The sequence below is a fragment of the Leptopilina heterotoma genome, unplaced genomic scaffold, assembly GCF_015476425.1.
Source record: "Leptopilina heterotoma isolate Lh14 unplaced genomic scaffold, ASM1547642v1 Lhet_369, whole genome shotgun sequence".
In the NCBI taxonomy this organism is placed as follows: Eukaryota; Metazoa; Arthropoda; class Insecta; order Hymenoptera; family Figitidae; genus Leptopilina; species Leptopilina heterotoma.
The window spans coordinates 363,254-390,738 of NW_025111048.1; the positions used below are offsets into that span (position 1 = coordinate 363,254).

Sequence of the window (27,485 nt, forward strand, 5' to 3'; positions counted from 1 at the left end):
CTTTTTTTTAGTTTGAAGCTTACTATTTGTTACTTTTTTAAAATTAATTATCGAGTGCGAAGTCTGCTATTGACAAAAATATTCTCTAATGAATTTTTTTTTTTAATTTGCTCGAACATAACATCGAAAATTTTCTAAAAGTTAAAATTAACTCGACTGAAACCTTTGAAGAATTACTTCAAGTTTCACGAGATTTGCAAATAAAAATTTCCGAAAGCTGCAGTCAGTTTTAGAAAACTTTTGGTGGTATTTATTTGAGTGTTCCATAATAGGATGTTATGGTTCCATTGAAAAGTAAGATATTTCTGTAACTTATAATAAATCCAATAATTACTTGTAATTGTAAAATTTAATGACATTGTAAAATAAATAAAACTACTTTCTTATGATTAAATTGTCATAATTATAAATTTTATTGCATTATTTTTAGATAAAATACAATTTTTTAACAGTGCAGAATAAAAATAATTAATATTTCGTAACATTTTACATTCATTTTGACTAATGCAATTTAGTAATTATCGAGAATTTAGAATATTTAAATAAGAAAACATTGTTTTCATAATCTGAAATAAAAAACAATTTTTTATTTTGTAATTATTTCCCACAATCAAAAGAAAAACAATAAGTTCTAAAATTTTTTTTTTGCCTAACGAAATAAATATACTTTTTGACTATAAAAAAATGATTGTTAAAATGTTTTGTTAATAATAATTTGTTATTAATTTACAAAGTTATAATATCTTGGTAATTTAATTATTTATTTATTATTTATTTATTTATTTATTTTTAATGAGTTGATAATTGTTTCGTGCAAAATTCTGGGAAAATTCAAAATTAATTATTTATAATATAAATATCATTAACTAAAATATTACTTACGCTTGCATAAAATTCAAATGACAGGATAAAATTTTTACCAACATTTATAGGAGTTTCTTTTTTCGCTGATAACATTAAAAACCAAATATTTCTTTGCATCTTAGGTGGTTTATTATTCCAATCGCAGTAATAACTAATAAAAAATTAATTACATTAAAAGTAACAAGTAACAAAAATTACAGAGAATATTTCTGAATATCCTAGGGTTTGAATATCTTTAGTATGTCAAATTTTTTTTTGCAGGCTTTGTATAATCATTTTGTAAAATTGACGTAACTTACATGTAATTGTTTATTGTCTCAGATTCATTTAGAATCATTTGTCCACTTAAGCAATTAAAAAAAAGGTGTACAAGCTGTGCTATAATTGTTAGTCCTCCTCTTATTAGGAGCTCTGTATTATCTAGATTAAGAACAATCTGCAAGTAAATATTATATAATAATAATAACTTTATTTACTTTCCCTGTATATGTACTGGGTTCGAGGCTCAACAAATACATAATACTTAAATCTACTTATCAATTTACGTTACACTCTAACGCAACTTAATATCTAACCATACATCCTTACCTAAATTTACAATCTAAGCTTAAACCTATTTTCAACCAGTGCCAGTGTCAGGGCTTCCGTTTACAGTTCCATTATGCTCTTTTTGTCATCTTCATATTACTTTACTTCCCTCCCTACGTTTACGATATTACAATAAACCCTCTTTCTTCTTTTCTCTCAAACATTCCAAACCATTCATCCATCTTTCACCTTGCCCATTTTCCAATATTTACGTTCTATCATTCCTTCCCCCATTCTAAATCTACAAATCCTACCCCACCTTTCACTCTTCATTCTTCTCCTCAAATATTTATGTGTTCCCTCACCTTTTACTACCCAATACCACTTATTATTGTACCTGGACTCTGAAATCTGTTTCCACCTTTCCTCCGAATCCTACCTACTCCACGCCTCTGACAAATCTTTTCCTTTTCCCATATAATTTCTACCTTCCTGCAACGCTTTTTCCTTTCTTTTTCTTATCTTTTGCATCCTCTCTCACCCTCTTTAACTGACTCCCAACATATCTGTGCGACTTTACTTCCTCTTACTTGCTCTAGCTTTTCCTCAAACTTTTCACCCTCCTCCTCTGTTTTATTACCATTTTCTCCCTACCCAATTCCTCCCTCAACACGTACCCTGGGCGATTCCAGTCCACGCCTATCGTCCATCTTAAATATCTCTTATGCATACTTTCCAACTTACCAATCTCACTCTATCCCCACACTTCCACTCAATAGCTCACTATCGACCACACTAATGCTTTACCCCCCTTTTCCACCCTCTTCATCACATTCAGATCTTGCTTTCCATTACTCATAAACCAATACCCTAAATAGCAAAACTCGTTCACCTCCTCCACCATCCTTCCATTCATTTTTCATTCCACCTCATCATTATCTTTCTTCTTCCTAAACCTAAGCACCTTCGTTTTCTCCACATTCATACTTAGATCTTTTTCTCTCACATATTTCTCAAATTCTTTCATTAACAGTTTCATTCCACTTTCATCCTCAGACATCAATACCACATCATCCGCATATGCTAAACTATATATTCTTCCATTCTTCAATATAACCCCACCCTTCCCTCTTTTCCTCATTCTCTCCTCCAGATCCGCTATCAACATATTAAACAATAATGTACTCAGGGGGCAGCCCTGACTCAACCCTCTACCCAACAAAAATTCCTCCCCCCTTTTATCCCCGATTTCTACTCTCCCCTTAGTGTCCTCATACAGCTCCTTTATTGTTTCCACCAACCCATCCTCAATTCCTTCTTCCCGTAACGCCCCTTTCAGTTCCACAAACGTTGTCACAATTTTACCGTTAATCCTCCCCAAATTTCTATTTACTAAATAATTCAGGACAAATATTTTGTCCATCGTTCCCACTTCCCTTCTAAAGCCAGTTTGGTTATGCGGTATGCAGCCCAGCTCCTCTACTTTCTCCTCCAACCTCCTTCTTATGACCTCTGCATACACCTTATAACCAACTGGCATCAACGTCACCTCCCTTATAGTCTTTTATCCTTCTTTTATCTCCCTTTTTATAATCGGTGATATCAATCCCGTTTTCCACGTTTCCGGCCATCCTTCCCTATTCCACACCAAATTCTCTATCTTCCACATCTCTTCTCTCACCATTTCTCCCCAGTATTTCAAACCCTCTCTCTTCCTCCCTGCTTATTTCTAACTGTTCCACCTCTACATCAAGAGTAGAAATGTAGATCCCCTCTCCTTTTATTTAACGCTCCATTCCTCCACTTAATCCTTTAAAGTAATTCGTCCAATCCTCCATCCTGATATCTTTATTAATCTCTTTTTCCCTTTTCATTTCTCTCTTAATTACATCCCATTCCCTCCCCTCTTCTATTGCCTTCTCCACCTTCTTCAGGTATCTCTCTCTCTCTCTTCCTTCCTCTCTTTTCCTTCTGATCAATTTTCCCTGTTTCTTATGCCTTCAATTGTACTCTTTTTTTCCATATTTTACATCTTCTCCATTTCTTTATATACTCTTAGCTTTTCCCTACTTCCCTCACATTCTCTATCCCACCATCCCCTTTTGCTTTTAGCTTTTCCTTCTTCTCATTTTCCATTTTCTTCTTCACTTCACCAATTATCCTTTTTAAACTTCCCCATCGATAGTTTACTCCTCCTTTCTCCTGTAACTCACCAATCTTCTCTTTAAGTCTCTTTTCAAACTCCATCAATCTCTGTTAGTCCCATTTTCCCATTTTATCTCTCTTGGTTATTTCCCGCCCTGTTTTTCCATTCTTTTCTTCTGGCCTTCAATTTATACTATCAGTAGGAAGTGACATGAGTCTGATTCGTTTCCTACTTGCAACCTACTTATTAATTCTTTAGTTTTTTCGTCCGCTATAACGTAGTCGATCGCGGTCTGACCACTTCCTACAAATGTTATTTCCCAATCCATATCTCCTCTCGTACACCCATTACAAATAGAAAAACCTCCTTCTCCTATTATACTTAACATTTTTCTTCCATCTTTGTCCACTTCTTTATGTTTTGATTTTCTTTGATACCTTTCCTCCTCACCGTTCTAACATCCCCCACTCAATTCTCCCGTCCATGCATTAAAATCACCCCCTATTATTGTTAACTCATCTATACTCTTCTCTATCCATTCCTCCACTATTCTCCAACCCTTAGTGTCCCCCCTTCTTCTATATATCCCCACCACGTTTAAATTTTGTTTTCCTATTCAGATTTTCCTGACCATACAATCTTGTCCCATCCATTCATCTCCACTTATCTTCTTGATGTTCTCCTTTACCCCTGAGATCATCCCCCAGAGCTCCTACCCCTTAAGTGATCTCTTTTAGCTTCTTGTATCTTCAATTTATAACCTTTCGGTAACTTTCTCTTTATCCCTTCCCAGTTTTTCCCTTCTACCCAAGTTTCGCTCATAATTATTATATCCCATTTTCCCAGATCCCTCCAAAAACCCTCCTTCTTATTACTCAAGCCCGGAATAATCCAAAAACTTAATTTAATACTATCGGCTTCTCTTCCCCACTCACCTCTCATTCCCGATAACCCTTGCTAGACCCCCTCTCCTATCTTTCTTTCACCACCTCTTCTGCCTCTTCTTTAACAATCCATTTTGTTACCTTAATCCATAAGCGCTTCCTTTCCCAGTTTACTATATTGCCTTCTTTTTTTTCTTTCAATGCCTTCTCTAACAGCAATCTATTAATAGATAGGAGGGTTCTTACCCTCCTTGTTTTATCATCCTCTATTCTCACTTCTGACCCCCTTAATTTACTCTTTGTCCTCATCACTTCATGCTTTTCTTCGCTTCCTAGTTCCACCAACCACATTCTTACCTTACCCTCCTCATCTTCCCCTCCTACTGCTTTCACTTCTCTAATATTTATTTTCACCCCATGTCGTCCAATACCTTCTCTATCCTCTTTCTCACATTTTTTCTTTCCACCTTTATTCCTTTTATTACTATATTTTTCCTCTTTTTTTCTCTTTTCATATATTCCAGTTGGTAACTTATTTCTCTTACCTCTGTATTTAATTCTTTTATTCCTTCTGTGTCTTCCAAATCTTCTCTTTCCTCTAAATTTTTAATTCTTTTTTCCATTCCCATTAAATCTTCCAACCTTTCCTCAATCCTTCCCACCTCTTCCTTCCTTCCTTTCTAACACTTTCTCTCTAACACCCTTCTCTAAGCTACTCAATTTTTTCCATACATTTTCTTTTTCCTTCTCTTTCAATTCTTTCTTCGTTTCTTCATATTTTCTAATTCCTTTTTCGACTCTTCTCCCATTTTCATATTATATAATAATATTGTTATTGACTTTTAATCGATTTTTCAATTGAAAAAAAGCTGAATGTCTAAAAATGTGAACACGTTCGGTCGATTTAAGGAAAAGTTTGTCTGCCGCAAACGATTAATCCGTCAGCGGTTGCGCCGTGAGAAAAAGTCTCACGCAACACTACTCGACCTATAGGGCGCTCTTAGAGTGCACGTGAGACACTAAAAAAGGCGCGACTGCTGACGGGTTAAAATTACCTGCCTTTTGTTTCCAATGACTGAAATATTTAAGAATGTATATAAAAAAAACTTACCAATGAAGCATAAAAGGTTGTTAATAATAATACTATTGAAAACAATAGGAATAAATACGTCGAAAAATAGTCATTAACTTTATTGAGAAACCTATAAAATTAATGATAAAATTTAATAAATATTTTCAATTCTTTTAATAAATGTTATGTTGCTTTTAATTTAAAGATAAATATAAATAATAATAGATAAATTGTGTACAAACTCAAGCACATGATAGTAGTCTTTTATACAAGTAGTAATATTTTCATTTATTTTATTGATATCGTCAAGAATTTTATTAGTTTCTTCATTGTAATTAATTCTTGATAATTTATATCTATTTAATGAGAAAATGTCTATGAATGAAAATTAATTTATTAAAAGAGCACGATACATATATATACACACACACACACACAATCTGTCCATTTTTAATTTCAACGAAAAAATCAAAAAAGGGCTTAAATTAAAGCTTGGAACCTCTACTTCTATTTGCATGGTGGCCTTTTTTAAAAATTCAAGATGGTGGACTTGTACGTCGCGTTAAAGCTGTCGAGGAGCATAAAAAAATGCTACTTTTTGCTAAAAAAATATGAATTTTAAAGTAAAAATAGTTTATTTTTGGCACAAAACATACCTCTTTATACGTACTTTATTTACCCTTATTGACATTTTCGAAATTTCAAAATGGCGGATTCAATATGGCCGAAAAAATATTAATTTTTGTCAATCTTTGCGAAACTTACTATTACGGAGTTACTTGGGTCTCTGATTAAGAATCTGAAGTCAGTTTTGCATAATACAAAATGGCGGATCTAATATGGCGGACCTATTTATCCAAAATCGTACTTTTCTGCTTGAAACTTGTTTCTGAAGTAAAGTAGGATATTTCAATAGTGCAGTCGTCGGGAATATTGAGCACTGTTCGAAGCAAGCAAAAACTAAAATATTCAGGTCCGTGTCAAGAAAATTAAGGGTCCCCCCACTACTAAATACCGGGCACCATTAAATTATACTAAATAATCAAATGAGCGACGGCACTGTATTTGACGTCACAAATTCCCTTTCCCTTTGCCCCCCGAAACCCCTTGTCTACTCAACTCACTAATGACTGCACTGTTCAGAACTGCACTATTCAAAGATCCTACTGTACTAATAAGAATAACTAAATATCAAGTGCAATTAATAAAAACAGAGCGTAAATGGTTTCAAGCAAGAAGGACGATTTTTAAAAAATGGATCTGCCATATTGGATCCGCCATTTTCTTTTTTGCAAAACTGACTGCAGATTCGTAATCACCGACCCAAATAACCCCTTAATAGTAAGTTTCGCAAAAATTGACAAATATTTATATTTTTCGGACATATTGGATCCGCCATTTTGAATTTTGCATAAAATGACTTCAGATTCGTAATCAGCGACCTTAACCCCTTCAGTGTGCAGCTAAAATATAACAAAATGGTCCCAAAATGTGTAAGACCTTCTTGTGAATAAATTTTCATAACACTATGTACTAAGGGGTTTTTGGGGTCGCTGATTACGATTCCGGTGTTAATTTTCAAAAATTCAAAATGGCGGATCCAATATGGCGGACACGATATTAAAAAATTCATTGGATTCGCTTAAAATTCGTTACTAGGAGGTTTTCGTGGTCGCTGATTACGAATCTGACATTAGTTTTTTAAAATTCAAAATGGCGGATCCAAAATGGCAGACACAATTTTGAAAAATTCATTAGATTCGCTTAAAATTCGTTACTCGGGGGTTTTCGTAGTCGCTGATTACGCATCTGTTATTAGTTTTTCAAAGTTGAAATAGTAAGAATTTTTAAAAAAATTTATCCACTTTTGAAATTTTTCAAAATTTTTGGCAGACATTTTGTATGAAAAATTATTTATTTTAAAAATATGACTTCAGAATCGTGATCAGCGACCCCAAAAACCCCCGAGTAAGAATTTTAAAAAGAATGTATCTACTTTAAAAGATTTTCAAAATTTTTGGCGGCCATTTTGGATGAAAAATTATTTATTTTGAAAATCTGACTTTAGAATTGTGATCAGCGACCCCAAAAACCCCCGAGTAAGAATTTTTAAAAAAATTTATTCACTTTTGAAATTTTTCAAAATTTTTAGCGGCCATTTTGGATGAAAAATTATGTATTTTGAAAATATGACTTCAGAATCGTGATCAGCGACCCCAAAAACCCCTGGGTAAGAATTTTTGCGAATATACGTTAAGATGTTTTCTTGTTTGGGCCATGACGTGTATACACGTCATCCACTGTTTGGGCCAGTTTTTTTCATGACGTGTATACACGTCATCCACAGTCAAGGGGTTAAAAACCCCTGAGTAACAACTTTCAAGCAGAAAAGTACGATTTTTGAAAAATAGGTCCGCCATATTAGATCCGCCATTTTGTATTTTGCAAAACTGACTTCAGATTCTTAATCAGAGACCCAAGTAACTCCGTAATAGTAAGTTTCGCAAAGATTGACAAAAATTAATATTTTTTCGGCCATATTGAATCCGCCATTTTGAAATTTCGAAAATGTCAATAAGGGTAAATAAAGTACGTATAAAGAGGTATGTTTTGTGCCAAAAATAAACTATTTTTACTTTAAAATTCATATTTTTTTAGCAAAAAGTAGAATTTTTTTATGCTCCTCGACAGCTTTAACGCGACGTACAAGTCCAGCATCTTGAATTTTTAAAAAAGGCCACCATGCAAATAGAAGTAGAGGTTCCAAGCTTCAATTTAAGCCCTTTTTTGATTTTTTCGTTGAAATTAAAAATGGACAGATAGGGGGTAAAATTTGACAAAGAATGCTTTATATATATATATATATATATGTATACTAGGGGGGCTTCGCCCCCCTGCGCGCTTCGCGCGCCAACCCCCTATCTCTATTTTTATATTTATTTAAATTTTTATAAATTTAAAGTAATTTTTTCTTAATATCAATGCATCTTAATAAATTGCATACAATACATGACAAAATACACATAGACTTTGACGTAATGTAACAATCGTTATGGACCTTTTTTATCTATATGTCAAAAATTAGATTAAACTTTGACATATATTTTAACCCATTTTAACCTATAGGTTAAAAAGGCGTCAAATTTTACATAGATTTTGACGTATCATAGATACGTTTATTGTCCTTTATTGTCCCTTTTTAAGTTGTAGTTAAATAAAAGTCAAATTCCACATAGATTATGACGTAACTAAATGAGGGAGTAAAAATAAAACGTCAAAATTAGGTCAAGATGATAGGTGTAAGAGCAAACACAATTTTAAAATTACCTTACATTGTTAGGTCAGATGGCAAACTTCACCTCATCATTAAGACTGCGCGCGGAAATTGTTTGACAAATTTTGACGTCTATATCAAAACTGCCCTCAAAATTGACCTTTTTTTAGGGTAGCGTGGAAATCATTGTCAAATTTTGATGCGTAGGTCAAAACTGCCCTCAAAATTGACCTAAATTTTGAGGGAAGCGGGAATTTTCTGTCAAATTGTGACGTCTAGGTCCAAACTGCCCTTAAAATTGACCTAAATTTTAAGAGAAATTTTGACGTCTAGGTCAAAACTGCCCTCAAAATTGACCTAAATTTTGAGGGTAGCGGGAATTCTTTGTCAAATTTTGACGTCTAGGTCCAAACTGCCCTTAAAATTGACTTAAATTTTAAGAGAATTTTTAACGCCTATATCAAAACTGCCCTCAAAATTGACCTTTTTTTAGGGTAGCGTGGAAATCATTGTCAAATTTTGATGCGTAGGTCAAAACTGCCCTCAAAATTGACCTAAATTTTGAGGGTAGCAGAAATTGTTTGTCAAATTTTGACGTCTAGTTCAAAACTGCCCTCAAAATTGACCTAAATTTTTAGGGTAGCGGGAATTCTTTGTCAAACTTTGACGTGTAGGTCAAAACTGCCCTCAAAATTGACCTAAATTTTGAAGGGAAGTGGGAATTCTCTGTCAAATTTTGATGTGTAGGTCCAAACTGCCCTTAAAATTGACCTAAATTTTAAGAGAAATTTTGACGTCTATGTCAAAACTGCCCTAAAAATTGACCTAATTTTTGAGGGTAGCGTTAATTCTTTGTCAAATTTTGACGTCTAGGTCAAAACTGCCCTCAAAATTAACCTAAATTTTGAGGGTAGCGGGAATTCTTTGTCAATTTTTGATGCGTAGGTCAAAACTGCCCTCAAAGTTGACCTAAATTTTAAGGGGAGAAACTACAGGTCAACTCTTGACCTGTAGGTCAAAAAATCTTGAAACAGCGGCGGCGGCGATATCTTTTTGTAATATAGGTAGATATATATAATTTTCTCTTACTTTAAAATTTTGTACAGTCCACAAGTGTGTTCAGCAAAACAAAAGAGCAACATATCAACACATACAATAATCTCAATTGAAAAATATCCCCCAATGAACAAATGAGCAGTTGTAAATATATAATGCTCAGATGTATTGAAAAAATGATAATCTACATCAATTGCATATTTCTGTATTCTTGTTTCATTTTCCGCTAAAAAATTTTTTGTAATCATTGCATGAATCCAGGCTTCATTAAAGTACATTGTCAATACTATTCCTGTATAGACTAAAAATAATTATACCATTTAATATAACATCAAATTAAAATGAATGTCTTCTAAACGGGAACATCATTTCTGTACATCATTCAAAGCAATATTTGAACAACATTACTTAAAAATGTTCAAGCAACTTTAAAAAGAACTTTTTTGAATATTATTTTGTAATATTTCTGGAATGTTTATTCAGTCGGACATAACAACATTACTGCAACATTACAATAATTTTAAGTTAGAATTTTTCAAATGTTGCAATACCCATTCTCTGTCCTCTTTTACCAAAAGAAAATCTCACCCTTGTCATACTTTCTCTATCCAAGGAACATGACATAAGAGTGTCTTTTTCTTACCTAACTGATTTCATAAAAAGGATTCCGTTATATTATATACTTACTCACATATACTGTGGACACTATTTTTGTCATTTTTACAGATTTTTTCATTATATTAAAATAATTCTTACAGCTTTTTGAACGTTCAAAATCATTTATTATTATTGATAAAATGACTTTTAACTGAAATTAATACATAGCATATTATAGACATACTATTTACAAGTTTCATATACATACCGTCAATGTCCTAGAAATTTTCCAAGTTTAATACATATACATACTTTTTTCATGGTTAATAATTGATTGATAAATGTTACTAATGTTAATATTGCAACAGCAAAAAACGTAAAATTTTCAATGAAAAGAGTGAAGTCATTCGAATTTTTCAAAAAGTTGGTTACCTGTTATTCAAAAGAATTAATATGTTTGAGTATAAATCTTAAAAGAAAATAAATACAATTGAGTCAATTCTAGTTACAAGAGATGCTGTCCAGCTCGTGTTCAATATTCCAAGTATTACATATTGAATGTTCAAAATTTTATATGAAACAAAAGGCCAATATCCACATGATAATAATATAAACTTCATGTATTTAATGTTAGACTCAAAAGATGAAGATGACATATTGCGAACAAAATATGCTTACTTGTCTAAGTAAACACTTATAGAATTTCTCGGAATTTTCTTCTATAATATAAATAAATTCTATTCTATCTATTCTATCCAATTAATAAAATTTGAAATCAGAATTATTTTATATATGTGTTACCGGAAAACCCTGAAATTCAGGCAATTCGCGAAATGTCTAAACTTTTCAGGAATTGTCCGAACTACCTAGAGATTAATAGGCATTTTCCGAATTGACTAAGCATTTTGCGAAATACTTAAGTAGATTTAGTCAAATTGGAAAGTTGAAGATAGGCCATGAATTGATGTAAACACACTGTTTACAAAATTTTTAATTAATTATGCAATTTATTTATTTACTCTTGCTTACAACACATGTATATGTGATTACAAGGAAGTCACGCCAATAACAATAAGATAAATAGAGATACACATAAACAGTTATCCGAGCAGATAAAACTTTAATAAACACATTGACAAACTTTTTAATTAAAATTGGTTTCGATGATGACAGAATATTTAACCATTTATCCATATCAGGTAAATTGTTAGATTCACTATTAAGAATAGGAGCAAATAGATGCGTACAGGCAGGACATAAAATTAAAATATTATGGAATATAGATTCCTCCTCCAAATAATAAGTGGTGCAAGTTGCATCAAGGTAGAAGGCAAATTTTTTACGGTCAAAAACAATTCTTGTCACATGACGATTGAGCAGTCTCAATTGTGCATACATTTTTTTATAGAAAATAGGCAAACGTAATTTTAAATAATTTTGAGTACCTTCATGCAAAGAAAGAAACAGAAAGATTTCAAGGCTTTTCAATAGCTTTAGACTTTCAAGGTCATGATTTTTCAAATAAATAGAAAATTCCTTAAGAACAAAATCGCAATTTACAAAAGTGGAAGTAGGACCTAAATTGTCCCAAAGTTCTGAAAGACCGCAGGGCTAAAAAAAACTTGGTTTTTATCTGAGTCATCCAACTAAACTTATTTTTCGGGTTCTTTCTTGACAGATTTATTAATCTCATTAAACACCTTTTTGGAATTCGAGAGTTTTCCATTAAAAGAATTTTATTTAACCACGAAAGAGTGTTTTTGAGAACTAACAGAGCAAGATGTGAAGCACCTGTCTCTATTCTCACCGCGTAGTTTGGGGTACAGTTAGGGAGATTCAAAAGTTTCTTAAAGAAAGAGAGTTTCACACTCTATGAAAACCAAAAATTCAATCCCCATATCTGATAACTATACTCTTTCTGTAGCCAAAATTTAAGTTAAATGGTCCAAAAACTAGTGGCGACTAGTTTTTCGACTTGAATTTACTTCCATCATATCTTTTAAGATTTTATCATATTCTTCTTGTACAATTATTTTATACTTACTCGAATTATTACTAACAACTGCTGAATATATTTCTGTCACTCCTATTTATTAATTCCATAATTAATTAAAAATTTTGTAAACAGTGTGTTTACATCCATTCATGGCCGTCTATCTTTAACTTTCCAATTTGTCTAAATCGACTTGTGAATTTCCCAAAATGCTTAGTCATTTTGGGAAATGCCTATGAATCTCTAGGAAGTTCGGATAATTCCTGAAAAGTTTAGGCATTTCGCGAATTGACTAAATTTCGGATTTAACCGGTAACATATACATATATCACCGTTAAAATCCAGAAAATCGGTAATGTGCACTGTTAACGACCGTAATGGCCGATCAATTTCTGGGACAAGGATTAAAAGCAGGGGAAGTGGAGGGGGCTTGGCGGCCTCACCGATCCCTCCAGGCAAGAGGGCGCCGCTCTATACAATGCTTAGAGCTCAAAGGCCCCTCCCTCTCTCCACGGGTCACAATATAACAATCGAACGTGAAAATGTAAAGGTCTAACTAAAGGAACTTATTCTACAAATCGAGAACACAAAATAATTAACATTAAACTGAAACACTTAACATGAACAAATAAATTGAACAATAAAATTATGTGCTCTCACTCGTCAACATGCACATTATCTAATCTTCTTCAATAATAATTAAGAATGTGTACTTAATTTTATTATATTCTGTTTAAGCTCATTGGATGCAGCCTTAAGGGGGTTTAGGTCGGAGGAGCAACATAAAAACAAGGATCATTGTTGAGAATAAAACAGAGATTAGGAATTCTCAATATGACATAGTATTATTTATTGAACAAGTAGAAAAACGAGAGTTTAAAATAAAGTAATTAAATGTACACTGCGACCGGTTAATTTAATTAAAAATAATATTTTTAATATAAGCATCTAAACCGTTCGTTGATTCGCTTTCCTTGATTATTTACCCAAAAACAACTCGACTAACCAATAACACCGAGACACTACTTCCTCAAAGTGTGAAACTTCCCGCCAAGACGACCGATGATGCTAAGATAGAGAGAAAATTAGAAACGATTTGCCAGCGACGCCAAATGTAGTTTCCCTGTTGAAGAGGCTAACATAATCCAAACAACACGCACAATTAAATAACACCTTTTCTTTATTTTACCACTAGAGAATACAATTAGAAGCGAATAAGCGTCGCGAACGAACAATATTCAGCACGCGCCGGTAAACGAGTGAATAATCTCAAATTAATGCTGATAGTTCACTGGGTCAGCTGAGACGCCGATTTTCCTATTCTTGTCCTAAGGTCACTCAAATCTGATAAATCCTTCCTTGTCACTCTAACGACGGTAAATCACCTGTAAATAAATTCATCCCTGGCCGCTAACAATCGTGGAAATTCGTCAATTCTCATCACATACAGTGAGCCGCAACCAGAATCAAAATCAACTTTGGAAATTTAAGAAAGAGATACCAACCAACACATTGACTTTTCCGTCAAAGACAACCCGCTATTATCCCAGTAACAAATGCCTTGTTACAACACAATTCCACAATAGAATCGAAACTTGTCTGGGAATGCCGTAGCCTATAGTGTTTAATGCCGTGCTTGGTTAAAGGAGCCATAGAAAGATCGGGTCAAAGGGAATAAGAAACAAATTGATCTGGAATTGAGCCTAACACGAAAAAAAAATTTCCTGTGTCATCCACAGTATCTCTTGCAATATCTGCAGATTGATTTTTTTGTCTCCACAAACAGCTAAGTTTGTAGAATACAAAAAAATTTATTTAGTAATAAGTATTAAGAAATGTATATAGAAAATATTGTAAGAGAATTGTATGTAAACATTTGTAAAGCTAGATAAGCTTAAGACGGGTGTATAAACAAATAAATAAAAAATAATAAATCAAATCAACTTTTCACATTTTAACGTAGGTATTCGTTTTGGTTAATGTGCACATTACTGATATTGGATATTTCACATTAGTGACATTAAATATATCTTAAATAGAAATTTTTTTCACTCATCTATAATTATATTTTTAAAAATAGATGTGTGAAAAAAATTCTAATTTAAATGTAATTGAATTCTTTTATATTTAAAATGAATATTACAAAAAAATTTTTTCATTTATATGCAAAAGTTTAACTTAAAATATATTTAAAAAGGTCGCATGAAAATTTACTTTAATATCTTTCCTAATTTAATATTTACAGTAAAACGTTCAACTACAATTTTCGTATCACTTTTTTACGATTCTAGAAGTAGAATAAAAATTTATGTCATACAACTAGAAAATAATTATCATACTTAAAAAAATTATACTTAAATATATTTTCTAAAGACATTAATAATAAATATGAAACTGTTATCGACCAATAAAACTTCCTTAAGGGAGGCACTTTATTATTTAATATTTGCATTTAGAAAAGAAAACCTAAGAGAGAATAATCAATAATTCAGAAAGTATTTTATAATTTGAAGGTAATTGTTTCTATTTAGTAGCTTTCAAGCATGACTAATCAAAAAAAACCTTTATAACAAAAATTTATCTTACGTTTCAAGATTTGTTATTGATCTTATATTACTTTTAATCAAGAATCCTAGAAAATTTTACATTGTTTCAATCTTGACAAATGTAATTAATAAAGTATGAATAAAATAATTTTATTAATAATATATTTTTGAAGTTTTATTTATTTAAATATTTGTATTAAAGTAGAGGAGGTGTAGGTGAGTGTTGCAAGAAATGTTGTGTGACACTCGTACGCAATTATATCATAAATAACTATTTACACCCATAATTATTGGATTATTCGAGCAGGTAATTCTTTGAGGACAACCTCAATATCCTTTATTGTTCATTATTTTCTTTGTCTACAAAATTTTCTTTTGCCGAAGTGCGCACAAATTTTCAACAACATTTAAGAAACATCTTTGACCAACCAGAATTCAGTTTTGGCGAGAATTAAGAACATTTAAATATGAAAACATTGATTTAATAATCTGTAAAAGGACAATTTTTTAGTACATAATAAAAAGATATTTCATTTTCGAAAGGTCTCTACCAAATGAAAAACAAGTTATCAAATTCTTCTCACTTTCCGGAGATTAAAATTATTTTTGAATATTTTTGTTTAATAATCTGGTAATAATTATCATAACTATTTATAATATTACTTATTAATTAATGTTATATAATATTACTTACGGTTGAATAAAACTCAAACGATAAGCAAAAATTTTTCCCAACATGTATTTGAGGTTCGTTAACAGAAGATAACATTAACAACCAAATTGATTTCTGAATCTTAGGTGAAACACTATACCATTCAAAATCATAGCTGGAACAATTTAATTAAAATTTACTATCTACAAAAATGTATAGTTCGTGACATAGTGGCCTTATCTCAATACAGAAAAAACTGAACTCATTTTTGTTAGTTCAGTATCAAAATGAGTAAACGACTAACTTCAAGTTACCCAAAATATCAGGTTATGTTAGTTTTTATAGAAATTGAAAATTTTTAGAATATTATGAAATTTTAAGTTTTTTATTTCGTTGTTAGGCAAAAAAAAAAAAAAAAAAAAAGGAACCACTTTGTCGGTCTGTTGCAAAAGTTGTTTCTGTTTTAAAATGGAAGGGGCGGAAAAATTTAAAACCTTTTGATTTTTCATCTTAAGGGTGTACTAAAATTAAATCAACTCTCATATCCGAATAACTTCCCAGGAGAACCAGAGAAATTCGAATTACAATTTTTAATTTCGTTTTTTTAGAAATGAGGTTTTTGACATTCTGAACATTAAAATTCTATAACTCAACGATTTTTGCACCAAATTGGAATTAAGATGTATCAAAATTTTCCAAATTTAACAAGAAATTTGACCATAATAAGTCCAATAGTGCCAAACTGTTCCCTTTTCATGCGGACGTCCACATATATTACTTACATGTAATTTACAAATCTTTCAGTTTCATTCAGAACCATTTGCCCACTGAAACAATTGAAAAAAACATGCACAAGCTGGGCTACAACTGTCAATGATCCTCTTACTAAGAGTTCTGTATTATCTTTATTAAGAACAATCTGTAAGTAAATAAAGTTTATTTAAAAAAAAACCACACTTTCAATCAACTTCGAGACTGTGTTTCAATATTCATTAGCATATAAAAAACTTACCAAAGAACAATACAAGGTTGATAATGCTATTACAATTAAACACAATACAAATAAATATGTTGAAAAAAATTCGTTTATAAGGTTGATAAACCTAAGATGAAAATAAGAAAAATTTCACTGTTGATTTGAAAGTATCAAATTGCAATGAATTGATACCAAAAATGAGCATCAAAGAAAAAATTCATTCAATTTTTTGGCATCAATTTGGTCGATTTTAGCATCAATTTAATACTTTCAAGAAAACTGTATTAATAAACATGTTTTAACTTTATTTAATGAAGTTAAAGATAGCACAACATACTCACTCAGAAACACGATGGTAATCTTTTATACAATTTTTAACATTAATATTTATTTCATTGTCATCTACGATCTTTTCTCCAGTATCTTCATCGTAATTTATTTTCAATAATTTATACCTAAATAGAAAATAAAACACGATTATTTTATGTAATAAAACTATATCAATTCTTTAATTTTACCTTAATAAAAAGTTTTTTCTTATGCATGTAAATTTGAAACCAGTTTTTATTGAATATTTTTCATGTAATGAAGACTTGAACTTCGACGATTTATAAGACTCCGTAAAAAAAAGAATTTTCCGTAAAGTGTAAAGAATTATTGGTGGTGACCAAAGCCCAATATGGTTTCACGTGAAAACCATATTGAGAGGTTACGGACAATTTCATTTTTTTCTCGCGAATCTATGAATTCTAATTCAAAAAACTGTATAAAAATGTTGATTACAAACAGGAAATATGTAATTCTGTAAAAATGTGAAGAAAATGAAATTTGTCTGGCAGACTGTATACTGTTGATAAATTACCATACTATAATCGACATTTTTATACATTTGAAACAATCAAAAAAATTTAGGAGGACAGTATTCACGATAAGAAAATAGAATTGTCCGTAACCCACCAATTCTTTTTTTATTAAAACTGAAATAATAATTGATTCTCTTTCTTTAATTTTACTATAAAAATTGTAAACATAACCTAAAATGTTTTGCTCCTTACGTACCTTTTCTAGGGAGCGCGACATATATTTGTATTCAGAGAAAAATAAGTACAAAATTATATTAATTAAAAAATCTTTTATTAAGGGTATAATCATAACTAACATATAATCCGCTAATGCGCAAGCATAACTAGACAAGGATAGAAGATTTTAGCCATTATTATTGCAGAAAATAATTTCAAAATTACGATCATGCAATTATATCCCAATTTTTTAGAAATAATTCGCTAAAACATGAGGAATAAATTTTCTTCTTGTAGAGGTTCTTATTTATCTTGAATAGCTGAGATGCTTCAGGCGTAGTATATCAAAACATGGTATCCGGATAATAAAAATTTTATACAATATTTTTGTGTCCCCGTTCCCACTGGGATATCTCTATAATTTTTTCATTTAAAGTTACATTTTGAAAATCAAAATGGCACATCAAAAAAGAAAAAATTCTTTCTAATATAATTTTTTATATTACAAACATTAAATTTCACCTTAAAACATAACATATATCATATCGTCGGAGCTACTGCAATACCGCGCATCCCATTACAAAGGCAGAGGGCAAGCAAAAATTAGCAGTATATAGAACATTTATTATAAGTTTATATATATAAAAAAAAGAAGAATTAGGTAAAAGAATAAAATCTACAAAATAAAGTAAAGATATGTATACCATACACATAAGCATCAACAAGAGAAAAAGCTAGGATTAATTATGTTTCCAGGCAATGAGACCACTTGATTCAAAAAACAATCTCAATTGAACACACCAGTTCGACCTACAATCTGGAGAGGAATCCACTAAAGCTATTAATCTATCGAGACATAATCTGGCGAACCTAGAGTTCTCTATCTTCGAAATCTTAATGATCCAGTTGAGAAAACTTAAGACTCTGTGCTCAAGACGAAAGCCTCCTCGACTCAAATCTTAATGCTCAATTCGGCGTGTTCAAAGGTAACATCAGAATTTTCTTTACAAACGAGAGCTGAACTCTTTCAATTGAATCCAAGTGACCCAAACCCCAGACCTGGATGCCGTAAAATAGCGGACTCAAAGCCAAGCTTTCAAAAAGTTTATTATAAGATTTCCAAGATACATCACCAATTACCCGTGAGACCCTCAGAATACCACCCACTGAGTGTCGAGAAAGATTAATTAAACAAAAAGGAAGAAGCAAACAATAAAGTAAGTTAATGCAATTTATTCATTAGATAGTGCTCTAATACTTTGGTATGTAATTTGGTTTTTATATCGAGCGTTTATGTCTGTGTGCTAAAAAAAGCAAACCGACGCTAAACTTTCGTTCGGGTCACTTTATATCCTGCAGGTTGGGACACTTATAATTTAACAATTATGGTGCGTTCTGACATCGGAAATTCATTTTTTGACGTAGAAATGTGTGAAGAATGTCATTTTACAGTAGGCAAAATATATTCATGTTCAAAACACGTTCGTAAAACATTTTAAAAAGTCTCATTTTACATCTCCTTCGATTAATGTATTGTAAACGTCTCGTAAACTGAGAACGTTTTTAGAACTTAATACGTTTGTAATACTTTATGTTGACAGACAAACGTTTTAAGAATGTCTCTCGAAAGTGAATCTTTCCTTGTCCAATGAGTTTTATTGAAAAAATTATATATTCATAATTTTTTGTGATTTTTCTTGAATTTTTAGACCGACTTCGAGAAGAAAAAGGAAAACTAACCGCGAAAATCTTGATTTTCCAACGTATTACAAGTCATTAGGGATGTAATATGTGATCATGATTCAATTCAATCAGCGGGGCGCAACTATAACATTCAAAGGACGTCATTTACTAATAGCCTAATATTAATTTTTTATACGATTATTAAAATAAAAAATTGATAAAGAGTAATTTTTATATGAATATTATATTTCCTTTTCCCATTTTCAAGTGCATTTCAGCATTCTTCTTTAATTTACGGGACATTTTTAGTAATATTCCTTCATATCACATTGATTTGAACCGAGTATATGATTGCCCAGGCATAAAATGATAAATGTAAAAGAAAATCCTTTTGAGAAATACTATTTAAATTATTAAAATTTTGAATTAACGAAACTCTAACGAAATAACATGTGAGATACCATATAAAAATCTATGTATATAAAATATGTGATTGACTATAATATCCTATGTGAAATCTCACATATAATCCTATACTTTAAAATTTCAATACTGTGACAATTTTACATGTGCTTTATTATAGAATTCCATATGGATTCTTAGTTTGATTCTAGAAATTTATATGGGTTTTTATATAAGAACCGATGTAGCATCTCATGTGAGAATTTTTAATAGGGTGGTAAAATTACTTTTGCGTTTGCCCTAAAATATATATAGCAGTAAATACGAAATTCACGTACGGATCTACAACTTGGTCCAAAAATATGCCATTCTTTAAATCACGATTTTTCTGTAAAAACAAATCTCAGAAAATTAACAAATATACCATTCGAAAATGATATAAAATTATGGTACAAAATTTAAATGGTGTAAAATTTTACTTACAACTATAATCTATAAGTTAAATTTTTCAATATTATAAAACATGAAGATATAGATTACTCCGAGTCTTCGACTTGGAGTAATCACTTTCTTCAAGATTTTAATGTGTTATTTCTTTGAATTTCTTTGAGTTTCTTTCAAATAATGGAGTTTCTTTAATAATTTTATTTGGAAGTTTTGAAAGTAACTGAATTTTATATGAACAATTGCAAGTTTTTATAATAATCCTCTTTCTTAATAATTAAAATTAAACATTTAATTCTTCAACATTATTAAAATTTTAGAAAATAATTAGATTCTTTCGAAAAATGTTATTAGGAATTTTTTTTTTAAATTGAATTCTTTTATGAAATGTTATTAAAGTTGTATAAAAAATAATTTAATTTTTTCAAAGAATTTTATTATTTATAAAAAGTAAATTTTGTCTCGACAAAATGGAGTTGGAGGTTGCTAAGATGATGAAGTCTTGCGACATTCAGAGGAACGTCAATAGGACGGTAAAAGATGGACTCAAAGTCATCGAAGTCCTGCTGAAAGAGGCAAAAGTATGTCGGACTTCGATTTGACATGCGTTCTCAGCGGTGCGAAGTGTAACCGACAAGACCGTGAGGAAGAGAGAGAGAGCGTTCCTATATGCGAAATCTCGAAAGCGTCATAAGTGATGCTCAGAAACGAAAGAGAGAGGGTGACATTCTAGAGGAGACTCGAACCCAAATCGATAAGAGGAAAAAGCAGGAAGCTCCTCCAATGGAAACGGAAGTACCAGATCCAAAAATTCCTCAATTGGAAAGAATGAGGTCAAAAAAATCCGCAGTTCTAAACCGAGTCGGTCAAGGATTAACGTAAGCTGACATTCTGGGTAAACTTCGCAAAGATGTCAACCTGGACGACTGCCATACGAGAATAGTAGCAGCAAAAGCTACAAAGAAGGGAGACCTTCTGATTAAGATTAGAGGAGACCCCGACAAGGACGCTTTCACCGCTGAGGTCACCAAGGCGGTTGGAAGCATGGGTAAGTTGCAGTCGTTGGATCGAAGAGTTACACTCGAGATCCGTGATTTGGATTGCCTTACCCAAAAAGCCGAGGTGCAACAAGTGTTGTCTAAAGAGATGGGAAAGCCAGGAAGCAGGAGAGTGACGGTTTTAGGACCCAACCGCCGAGGGATGAAGCTCGCGGTTGTAGTCACCAACCCGGAAGAGGCGAACAGGCTGGAGAAATTGGGACACATAAAAATTGGTTTTATGTGTTGCCCAATTAAAAAAAGAGTAATGGTCGTCAGGTGTCATCGATGCTTGGAATACGGTCAAATTGGAGCGAAACGTCAGAAAAAGGACAGATTGGCTGCGTGATTTAAGTGCAGTGAAGCCTGTCACAGGTTCTCCAACTGTAAAAAGAGCCCAAGCTGCTTTTTGTGCAAGGAAAAGTTTGGCAATAAGGTGTCAACCACCCATATTGCAGGCAACGGAGGGTGCGGAGTCTTCAGGGCGGCCCTTGAGGAAGCGAAGAAGATTCTCACAAGAACTAAAAGTAAATAAGAAGTATTAAAAAAAGCGAATAATTTATTTTACTTATTTAAATTATTTTTTTGTGGTTTTTTACTGTCTTTTTACATTTTTATTTCTCTAACTTTTATATATTTGTTTATTTATTCTTTTATTTGATTTATTTGTAATAAATTTTTATTTTTAACTAGTTCTTTTACAATTTTACCTTTTGACCTTAAAAGGTTTAGTGGGTCGGGGCTGGCAGTAGGTTGCCAGTTTATTAGATTTATTATTTTATATTTTCTTTTTTATTCCACTAACCCCACATAACCTTGGAGTGCGGAGTCCAAGGTATCTGTAAGCAGATTTTCTAAAAGTCCCTAAGCAAAAAAAAAGTATAAGCTTATAAGCTTTCGAATGATATATTTGTTAATTTTTTTAGATTTGTTTTTACAGAAATATCGTGATTTAAGGATTGGTATGTTTTTGCACGAAGCGTAGATCCGCACTGTATTGCATTAGCTTCGACGATATATAAGAATTGCCTTACTTTAAAAGATTGTATTGTCCACAAATGTGTCCACTAGCACAGAAGAGCAGCAAATCAATGCATACAAAAGGCTCAATACAAAAATATCCACCAACAAACATATGTAAAGTTGTTAACGCATAATAATCAGACGCATTAAAGAAATAGTAGTTGGAATCAAGCACAAAGGTCTTTTCAACTGTTGCATTATTACTGTTAAGTATTTCTCTAATAATTATTTGAATCCATGCTTCGTTAAAATACATTACCAATACTACTCCCGTGTAACCTAAAAATAAATTTGTTACTAACTAGGGGAGAGTGGGGCAAAGGCGCTAGGTTTATATTTATCGATATATATTTTTTAAATTAAGCAATTAATTTATGCGGTCTTTGTTTTTCATTATTCTAAAACTAATCAACAAGAAATTTTAATAGTTGTTATTTAGTATATTAGAATTATAAATACATTATTTAATGAAATTTAAAAACAATTCAAAAAATGCCTTTGCCCCACACGCTGGGGCAGCGACGTTTTCGCTTATATTTCTAAAAGAAAGCATTTATAAGCCTTAAAAAAATTAACAAGTGATATTTATTAGTATAATATTTACGAAACATAAGGTTAACAACATATTATTAAAAGAATTAAACTATTTAAATAAAAAATAAAAACTTTTAGTGATTTTAACCTTATATTGTGAATTAATACATAGAAAATTCGAATATTCAATTGTTTTAAACCAACTTATGTTCAACATTGCCTTTGCCCCACATAACAAACTTTTTTTTACTTTAAATTTAAAATATTTAGATACAAAATTAAACTAAAACACCACGCCAGTTATGTAGAGAAATATTTAATTTATTTACATGTTACGTTTTTAAAAATTAAATACTTAAATTTATGTTTTAAAAAATAAAAGTTTGTTCAGTAAAATTATCATTTTATTTTTGCAAAACAATTTTTTTGTTATATTTCTTAAAATATTTGATATTTTTAGGTTTTTCTTTTTTTTATCAATTGATCTGATTCCATTGCAACTTAATTTTTAATACCAATTGAAATAGACAGAAAATAAAGGAGATATTAAACGAGATATTAAAAACGTTTTTAAAAAACGTCTTTGCCCCGCATAGCGCCTTTGCACCACTCTCCCCTACCTATATTTATTTTAATTTTTATAAATTTCAAATCAGGTTCTCTTATATATGAATGCATAATAATAAGTTACAATAAATTTTTAAAAGGAGATAGTAAAAGAAAATCTTATAATTATGGCCAGTTCAATTGTAGAAAGAAGAATATATGAAATTTTAAATTGGATTATTAGCCAAATTCTTTAAAACTGAAGTATACCCGTGTAGAAATTTAACCATGGCCCAAATCGGGGCCAGATCTTATGATCATTGTGTAGGCCATAACATGGAAATTTCTACACAGGTATTTTATTTTTGATAACGTAATTTAATATGGCCCCTATGGAAGAGTCAACGATTTTTAATCGTTTCAAAATACAATTTTTTTAATGCTAAATACTTAAATTCACTTCTACAGATAATCTAAATTTATGGAATTGTGTTATTGAACACACATAATTTGTTATAAACAAACATAGCTAAAAAAGTTCTATAGAATTTCACTAGAATCACTCTATAAGAATTCTAGTGAATATTCAATAGAATTTCACTAGAACAATTCTATAGAATTTCAACATGAATTCTACTATAAATTTTAGTGATTTTTAATAAGAAAGAATATAAATTTCGTGAAATAATTTTTTTAACATTATAATTTGATTAAAAAAGGACAAAAAGTTCGTAAATTGTCCGATATAATTTTGGAAAATTTTTAAGAAATTACAAATGATTGCAAAATTTAATTATTTTCAAAAGTAATAGCATTCTTAGCAGAAATTCAATTATGTTCAAAAAATTTTTTTAAATTCTCTTCAAAATTTCAATAATTTTTATAAATAATAAAATTCTTCTCCAAAATTCAATTATTTTCAAAAATTCTTTTAAAAAAATTAAATTATTTAGAGAAATAACAAAATTCTTCCAATGTATATTCAATTATTCTTATAAAGAGTAAATCGTTTGTTTTGGAATGATATAAACAAAGGTTGTAAAAAATTTTCTAGACATTGCAGCGAATTTTAAGGCTTTTAAGTACGTGAAATTTTAAAAGCTCCCATTACCCCACGCTCCACTACACAAAAAATAAAAAAGATATTTCAAAAATAATATTTGCCCATCTTTTACTACTTTTGACCCATTTCCCCCTAAATTTTTTATTAAAACCAGCCAATATCGTAGATTTTAACTTGTCCAAAATGTGAATCATCTTAAAATGCTATATGGGGCGTTCCATGGCTCTATGAACCGACGAAATTTTGGTTTTGCTTATACCCAAGCAGCACGGAATATAACCTTAAAATGAAGGGAATATTACATTTCATATTCGGAATATTCAAGGGATCTTAAAGTAATATTAAAATGTCCGCCCCACAGAAATATTCCAAAAATAACATTGAGGTAATGTTTCACGGTAATTTCGAAGTAATATTCCAGGATGATGTTGAGGCAATGTTCCACCGTAATATTAATGGAATATTCCAAGGTAATGTTGAATGAATATTAAGGAAATATTCCCAGAATATTCCCTGGAAATATTCCAAAATTTCATACTTTGAAAAAATTTGTCGTTTTTTCTCATTATCTTCTTTCTTTAGTAAAAACGATTTTCAATGGTATTTTCAACATATTTAATATTATCTGGGAACATTCCCTCAACATCACCCTGGAATATTCCATTAATATTACAGTGGAACATTCCTTCAACATCATCCTGGAATATTACTTCGATATAACCGTGCAACATTTCCTAAATGTTATCTTGGAATATTCCTGTGCAGCGGACATTTTAATATTACTTTAAGATCTCTGGAACATTCCACTGGAATATTCCGAATATGAAATGCAATATCCCCTTCAATTTAAGGTTATATTCCGTGATACTTGGGTACTTTGTAATTTGATAGTGTTTAGGGAATTCCCGGTCATTTTCCCGAATGCCTCTGTCCCGAATGACCAATTCCCCGAATGACCATTTTCCCAAATACTATTTTCCCGAATGCTATTTTCTCGAATCGAATTTCCCGAATGCCATTTTCCCGAAAGCCTATTTTTCCGAATACCTGTTTTCCAGAGTTTTAAATATTTGATAAACACCTTGTTCAAATAAATACCGTTTTGCGATACTAGTGGGAAAACATCATCCCGATTTGTACTCTCTACTGACAGAGGTACAAAAGAAGCAAGCCGATACTGAATGTGCTATTGTGGAGCTCAGTTTAGGCAGATAGAACACTACTGCGCATGCGTGACATTGATAGAACACTACTGCGCATGCGTAACATTGATAGAACACTACTGCGCATGCGTGACACTGATAGAACACTACTGCGCATGCGTGACACTGATAGAATACTACTTTGCATGTGTGACATTGATAGAATACTACTGTGCATGTGTGACATTGATAAAACACTACTGCGCATGCGTGACATTCATGGAATACTACTGCGCATGCGTGACAAGACATGTATGTGTTTTGTGTGTATGTGTAACATTCATGGGTATGTGTTTTTTTGGACATGTGTGAGTGAAGTATTTTCAAAGATAGTTAGACAGAATAGAAAGAGGTGTGAGTCGGTCGGTCGGTCGTTCTCTAACTTAATATAATAGAGTGGATTATTATTATTATTATTATTATTATTATTATTATTATTATTGATTTTTTATTTTTTTTTTATTATTATTATTCAAAATTACTAAAATTTAGTAGAATTCATGTAGAAATTATATAAAATCATTGCATTGTAGTGAAATTCTGTAGAATATTTTTTTTATTTAGAAATGCAATACTTATATGTAGATGATCGTCAAAATTCAAAAATCACTTACTTAAATACACAATTGATACAACTTGTGTTATTTTTACATATTTTATCATTATTTTAAAATATGTTTCCTTTTTTCTTGCAATTTCAAAATCTTCAAACAGTTTTATGTAAATGTCTTTCAGCTGAAAATAAAACTCAACAAAAGTGTACCTTATGACGAAAAATATTTTTTCTTTTATACTGTTAAAATATATAATTACTTGTGAAAAGGTGTATAATTGGTTGCCATATGTTATCCATATTAATACAGCAAGAAAACCAAAAGCAAGATTGTCAACAAGATAAGTAAAATCATTATAATTTTGACAAAGTTTTAATACCTGTCAAAAATGATTAATAAGTTTAATATGCGTATTAAATCTTATAATTGAATATTTATTTTTACGCACAATAGGTACTGTCCATGTAATATCTATCATTCCAATAAAAATTAATTGAAATAGAATAAATTTTGATGGCAAAAATGGCCAATAACCACAAGATAAAAGTGCCCATTTCATGTATTTAAGATAAGTTTCAAATGGTTCCATATTCATTGTTTTTTAGGGATCTTAAATTACTGGTTTGGAATAATAAATTTCTCGATTATCTTAATTCCAACAAACAATCAATAATTTTCTCAATTTTTAACACTCTTCCAATGCTAATTATACGTTATTGACACAATCTAAAAATTTTTGACTAAGAAAACTGTTTTAGTGCTTCTTCTTCTTCTTCTATAGTTCATATAATACATCGAATTCTTTTATATTATTATAAAATTTTATACATCTATTTTTATCATTTTTAGCGGAAAGTGTAATTTAACATGTTTTTTTATTCAGGTCGCGTGAAAATTCACTTTAATAGTTATCTTAATTTAATATTCAGATTTAAACGTTTCACACCTATACTTAAATAATTTTCACTTAAGAATTCGTTTTCAAAAGATATTAATAATAAATGTATAACTGAAATCGATTAATAATAGTTCTTTAACGGAGACATTTCTTTTTTCAATATTTCCTAAATATGAGGCACAAAAATATAAAAATTAATATCCTCATTTTTGTAAATAATAATAATATTATTTTTTCAAAGTTACCTATCACTTGGTCACTATATTTAATATATATATATAAGTGCTCAATAATTATCAATTAATCCAAATAAGGCAACAAAATAAAATAAAAATTCCATTTAACCTTTCGACAGCACTCTTCAGAAATTTAATTTAATAATATAGCTTTTTTTAATCATCAACGTAACTACTAGGGGAGACTGGGGCGAAAAGTTAAACTGACAAAACCGTTAAAATTCATTATCTTTCGAACGAAAATAGTTAGAGCATT

At 30.8% G+C, this 27,485-nt stretch overlaps 2 protein-coding genes across 5 annotated transcripts; both read right to left on the bottom strand.

Annotated features, from left to right (window-relative positions):
• Positions 1-106: 106 nt before the first annotated feature.
• Positions 107-14,950, bottom strand: LOC122505752 (odorant receptor 9a-like). Of its 4 annotated transcripts, none has more exons than XM_043617562.1 (10): positions 14,629-14,950; positions 10,931-11,172; positions 10,734-10,853; positions 10,512-10,632; positions 9,858-10,125; positions 5,737-5,850; positions 5,534-5,624; positions 1,164-1,300; positions 883-1,015; positions 107-566 (listed from the first exon to the last, which is right to left on the bottom strand). In XM_043617562.1, the coding sequence occupies exons 2-10, from the start codon at positions 11,075-11,077 to the stop codon at positions 519-521; spliced, it is 1,179 nt and encodes a 392-aa protein (XP_043473497.1). In that variant the 5' UTR covers positions 11,078-11,172; positions 14,629-14,950; the 3' UTR covers positions 107-518. The 4 variants fall into 4 exon arrangements, with proteins under 4 accessions (XP_043473497.1, XP_043473498.1, XP_043473496.1 ...); XM_043617563.1 differs by lacking the exon at positions 14,629-14,950 and adding an exon at positions 14,366-14,494 and having other exon boundaries at positions 10,931-12,985; XM_043617561.1 differs by lacking the exon at positions 14,629-14,950 and having other exon boundaries at positions 10,931-14,456.
• Positions 14,951-15,173: 223 nt separating this feature from the next.
• On the bottom strand, positions 15,174-26,811 carry LOC122505757 (odorant receptor 22c-like). The gene is made up of 9 exons (XM_043617572.1): positions 26,544-26,811; positions 26,355-26,474; positions 26,156-26,276; positions 22,208-22,475; positions 16,930-17,043; positions 16,625-16,715; positions 16,395-16,531; positions 15,655-15,787; positions 15,174-15,449 (listed from the first exon to the last, which is right to left on the bottom strand). The coding sequence occupies exons 1-9, from the start codon at positions 26,688-26,690 to the stop codon at positions 15,396-15,398; spliced, it is 1,185 nt and encodes a 394-aa protein (XP_043473507.1). The 5' UTR covers positions 26,691-26,811; the 3' UTR covers positions 15,174-15,395.
• Positions 26,812-27,485: the final 674 nt, after the last annotated feature.